The sequence below is a fragment of the Muscardinus avellanarius genome, assembly GCF_963383645.1.
Source record: "Muscardinus avellanarius genome assembly, chromosome: 16".
In the NCBI taxonomy this organism is placed as follows: Eukaryota; Metazoa; Chordata; class Mammalia; order Rodentia; family Gliridae; genus Muscardinus; species Muscardinus avellanarius.
In genome coordinates, this window is record NC_137802.1 from 22,120,227 (window position 1) to 22,125,879 (window position 5,653).

Consider the following 5,653-nt stretch of genomic DNA (forward strand, 5'->3'; position numbering starts at 1 on the left):
ACAGCAAAGGCACAAGCCTCCTTGTTAGTACATTAACCGATCATCAGTTGATTGGTTGGGGCTCCCAAGGACCACGTGGAGGGGGCACTGGAGGAGTTATGGTGGCTCATTACTCACCTCCCCAGGAAGAAACCAGCGGGGTGATGGTTCAGAGCAGGGCATCTGCTGGCTCAAGCAGGGGATGCCAGCGTGGGTAGGGCTGGAACAGCTAGTTGAGCGTCTTGGAGATGGACTGGCTTCCAGGGCAGTGAAGCAGCCTCAGCCAAGGCCCCACATCTCCCATGGGATGGCACAGACCCTGGCACAGATGGACATCTGGCCACTAGTGAAGATGGAGAGCAGTTGCCCTGGGCCTTGGTCCCAAAATTTCCTTCATTGTCCTCTGGCCTTCAGAAGGAAGCAGTTCCCATGGATCTGTTGCCCCAGACGCCAACACAGGACCTCTTCCTCCTTCTCTTATTTTCCTTCTTCTCCTTCTCCGAGCTACATCTTTAGTCCTTTTTATGTTTTGAAACAGGGTTTGCTAGGTTGCTAAGAGTTTTACTACATTGCTAAGATTGACCTCCAACCTGTGGTCCTCCTATCTCGGCCTTCTTTGAGGTAGGCGGCTCTGGGCCAAGTCTTGGCTGAGGTCCCTCACCCTCCTGTGGCCCTCTCAGAGGAAGGGCACCTGCATTCAGAAATTGGTCTGCTGGGTGTGGTGGCGCATGCTTGTAATCCCAGTACTTGGGAGGCTGAGACAGTAGGATAGCAGGTTCGAGGCCAACCTCAGCAACTTAGTGAGGCTCTCAGCAATTTAGCAAGACTCTGTTTCAAAACAAAATCAGTCTGGGGGTGTAGCTCGGCGGTAGAATGTCCCTGAGTTCAGTCCCCAGTACAGAGAAACAAGTTAGCTTCTACACCCACACATAGATTTTTGGGCAATTTGCCCTTTTCTCCTAAACTGAGGTCCTGGCCGGGTCTCTCTGATGCACTGGCATCCCCTAGAGGTACTGCTTTCTGTCTGAGGGGTACACCTCCATCTTCTCTTATGGAGAAGGGCCTTATGGAGACAGAGCCATGACAGAAGAGGATGACCCCCAGCGTCCACACAGGGCAGGTCTGAGGGTACGAGGAGCACAGACGGGAGTCCTCGGTAAACTCCAGTGAGCTGTACAAATGGCAAGTGGTATTAGTGCTAAGCCTGCCGCAGCCCTGCCCCGAGGGTACGAACTGAAGGGAGCAAGGCTTGTGTCTAGGAAGCCCCGTGTAGAGGCTGTCGGCCAGGCTCGGTCCCCATTAGCACGAGATGTAGGACAGGCACAGTGAGCTGGGGGGACAGCCTGGGCTCCCTGGGAATGGCAGGGAGAAGGCCTGGGGAAGATTGTGCCAGGTATGGCCTCCTGGAAGAAAGCAGCCCAGGCAGGCGAGGAATGGGACCCGCGTGAGGAGAGCTGCGGGTGCAGCCAGGGAGGGCGGTGCGCCCCTCGCAGCCTGGGTGCGGAGGCTGAAGGTGTGGGGCGGGCCAGCTGCAACTTGGAGCCCAGGCTCCTACCTCTTGTCCCTGCCTCCCCCTGCAGGGCCAGGGCCCCTGGGCAGATGGAATCTAGCGTGCTCTGGAGGGGAAACCAAGGCGGAGGCAGCTGCAGCCTTGGCCTGGGCTGTAGGCTGTGCAGTGGCTGGGGTGACTGAAGGCCCTACAGAAACTCCAGAGTTGAGCCTGGCTCAGGAAGCGTCCTCGATGCTGTGCTGCCACCGCCGCCGAGGTCATAATTGCTCTGAAATCACAACCGAACCCAATTATGCAAAAGCTAAATTATGTGCGATGATTTTTATGAGCTGCAAATGTTCGGTTGAAACCGGGTGATTACAGGGGGACGGGAAGCAGCTGCCACTCTCTGGGAGCCCGTCACTCCCAACAGCTGGGAGCTGTCACTTATTTACGACACCGATTCTGCTGGGAATGAGGGGGTGACAGTGTTGGTGAGACCTTCTCAGCCAGGAGCCTGGACAGTGCTGGGTCCAGGCAGCAGTAGCCTGGGCGCCCAGGCAGGTGGCTGATCGGCCCAGGAGTGGCCAGGAGGGTGTGCTCTCTCTGTCCTCTGGGTGCAGCTGAACTGCCCAGGCGCCCTGGCTCTCCTCAGAGGCCCAGCTGAACACTCCAGAAGAGAAGGGGTGAGAGGCCACGACAGATGGGGGTAGCGGCCCAGCCCCCCAGGCTGGGTGTCTGCAGGCCTGGAGCCGGTCCCCTCCACCCCGGCACACCTGCTGGGCCACTTAGGGCAGCTGTGACCCTGGAAAGAGGCAGGTAATGACAGGCGTCCCTAATGAGGCTGCCCTGATAACGAGCATGGGGCTATTATCCGGCCACAGGCTGGACACATCTGAAAATAAATTATTTTAAGGATCCATTAACGAATGCCTAATTAATGCCCAATTAGAGGGAAGCAACAGAGGAAATGCTCTGGACAGTCGAGGAGCAAGGCCTGTTTTGCAGCCACAGCCTGGAGGATGAAGCAAGGCCGGGGGAAGGGAGAGGCCCAGAAGGTGGACTGAGGCAGCCTCGGCCTGGCCATTCCCAGACCCCAGAGCATCTTCACGCGCCAGCCCTGGTGCCGTTCCCCACCCCTTGCAGACATGTGCCCTCTCCATACGTCCACACAGCTCTGTGAGGCAGAACTATTGTTATCCGCACTGTAGAAATGAGGAGACTGAGGCACAGAGGAGGCATCGCATATTTGAGGATGTAAAAGACACTATAGACGCAATCTCTTTCAAGGTGTACTTTGGTGTCAGGCATGAATGCTTTGCTTGTTATTAGGGATAATTTAAATAAAATGATTCCTCAAAACTCCATATGAGATATTTACTTCGTTAGACCATCTGTGATTGCAGATAATGGTGGCTAGTGGCAGAGATGGGACCAGAGCCGGAGGCCGGCCGGCTGCCTGTGGCCATGGGCATGGCCCTCACTGGGCAGGGCTGAGGGGCCTGGGTTCAGCTGTCTGGGAAGAACTCAGGGGCTATCAGACAAAGCTAAGGAGGTATGAGGATGATCAGGGCCTTTACCCCAAGTTTACCTCCCAGCCCAGGCTAGGGATTTATCCCCAGTAGATATAGAGTGCCACAAAATAGGGAGAGGCTTCTAGTCCCAGAGGAGATCCAGGCTGGGCCTTGGAGCATGAGCACAGATGGGGACAGATCCCCAGTGGGCCCAGGAAGGCCACATGCCAGTCTCTACCCCACCCTCTGCACCCCACCTACCTACCATCTCCCCGGGTAGACCCTGACCAGTTGTGCCATCTCTCTCTCCCTGCCAGAGTGCTGTGTGGAACTGCTGCTACTGTTGCTGGCTGCGGGGCTGCCCCTGGGTGGCGGCTGCCCTCGGGACTGTGTGTGCTATCCGGCGCCCATGACAGTCAGTTGCCAGGCACACAACTTTGCTGCCATCCCTGAAGGCATCCCCGAGGACAGTGAGCGCATCTTCCTGCAGAACAACCGCATCACTCTCCTCCAACAGGGCCACTTCAGCCCCACCATGGTCACCCTGTGGATCTATTCCAACAACATCACCTACATTGATCCCGGCACCTTTGAGGGCTTTGTGCACCTAGAGGAGCTGGACCTAGGCGACAACCGTCAGCTGCGGACACTGGCACCTGAGACCTTCCAGGGCCTAGTGAAGCTTCACGCCCTCTACCTCTATAAGTGTGGGCTCAGCGCCTTGCCTGCAGGCATCTTTGGCGGTCTGCACAGCCTGCAGTACCTCTACCTGCAGGACAACCACATTGAGTACCTCCAAGATGACATCTTTGTAGACTTGGTCAACCTCAGCCACCTGTTCCTCCATGGCAACAAGCTGTGGAGCCTGGGCCAGGGCACCTTCCGGGGCCTGGTGAACCTGGACAGGCTGCTGTTGCACGAGAACCAGTTGCAGTGGGTCCACCACAAAGCTTTCCATGACCTCCGCAGGCTTACCACCCTCTTTCTCTTCAACAACAGCCTCACGGAGCTGCAGGGGGACTGCCTGGCCCCCCTGGTGGCCCTGGAGTTCCTTCGCCTCAATGGGAACGCCTGGGACTGCGGCTGCAGGGCCCGCTCCCTGTGGGAATGGCTGCGGAGGTTCCGGGGCTCCAGTTCCGTGGTCCCCTGCGCATCTCCCGAGCTGTGGCAAGGCCGGGACCTGAAGCTGCTGAGGGCCGAGGACTTCCGGAACTGCACGGGTCCCGCATCCCCGCACCAGATCAAGTCGCACACGCTAACCACCACCGACAGGGCTGCCCGAAAAGAGCACCACCCACCCCGCGGCTCTGCCAGGGACAAGGGCCACCCACACAGCCACCTGCCTGGCTCTAGGTCTGGCTACAAGAAGCCAGGCAAGAACTGCACCAGCCACAGGAGCCGCAACCAGGTCTCCAAGGGGGGCGCTGGCAGGCAGTCCCACGAGCCACAGGACTATGCCCCTGACTACCAGCATAAGTTCAGCTTTGACATCATGCCCACAGCACGGCCCAAGAGGAAGGGCAAGTGTGCCCGCAGGACCCCCATCCGCACCCCCAGTGGGGTGCAGCAGGCCTCCTCAGGCAGCTCTCTGGGGGCCTCACTCCTGGTCTGGATACTGGGGCTGGCAGTCACTCTCCGCTGAGGACCCAGGACACCAGCACCCAGCACTGCCATGTGTTCACCAAGGAACAGAATTTCTTATAAGTGGAGGATCTGCTGGGTTTCAGGAAAAGGCCAACTGGGCCTTCGGCTGCTGTCTGGACCCTACCTGGTGGATTATAAACCCAAAGTGTACAGTCCTACATGGGAGAGGATTAGCACATCTCACCCAGCTGTCCCTGACAGCCCCTACCAAGCACCTACGGACAGCATCCACTCCAGTAGGGGCAAGACATGCAGAGTGAATCCTTCATGAGCAGCAGTGTGACACGTGCCCCTCACGGAGCTGGGCTCCGAGGAACTTCCATCACATGGAGAGGGCTGAAGGGCCCCTGGAGGAGTGGGACTCAGAAAAAACCAGGCCCTCCCAAGAGCTGGTTGGATTGACCAGCAGTGGGCAGGTGGCATCCTGGCCTTTGCCTGAGGCTACTTAGTCAGCCTGTCCTAAATCCCACACTATGCCACTTTCAGTCGCTCCCTTGGGAGTGACGCAGCTCATTCCTGATGTCTCAGGCAACCCTGGCAGACCCGGGCCCAACTGCTGGGGTCCAAGAACCAATTACCAAAGGAAAGATCATCAGAGGCTGAAATTTAGGACTTCATCCCATGCAATGAGATTCTCACAGAAGGTGCAGTTTTATACCTATGTACACACACACATACACACACACATATACATACATATATATATATATACACACACATATACATATATATATATATATATATATACACACACACAAATGCACAGGTTCCCTGCCCCACTCTGTTACCAAACTGTATGTCTTATCATGTTTATAAACTATATGGAAAACTATATCTGCTGGAGAAAAGTTATAGAATTTCTGTCTAGAATCCCAACCAACCTGGCACCAATAGTTCCTGTGTGACCTGGGCTGGTGAGGTCCTGGGCAAGGTGTCGTGGGAAGGGTTAGGGAGAAGCCGGAGCAGTAAGGATAACTTCAGGGGACCAATATTCTTAGATATTTAGAACATCACCTGGTTTTTATAT

General features: G+C 56.4%; 1 protein-coding gene across 1 annotated transcript; it reads left to right on the forward strand.

The window, feature by feature from the left end:
- Positions 1 to 1,374: 1,374 nt before the first annotated feature.
- On the forward strand, positions 1,375 to 4,624 carry RTN4RL1 (reticulon 4 receptor like 1; the record flags this gene model as incomplete). Its single annotated transcript, XM_080713988.1, has 2 exons — positions 1,375 to 1,492; positions 3,300 to 4,624. 2 exons carry the CDS (start codon positions 1,375 to 1,377, stop codon positions 4,622 to 4,624), a joined length of 1,443 nt encoding a protein of 480 aa, XP_080570114.1.
- Positions 4,625 to 5,653: the final 1,029 nt, after the last annotated feature.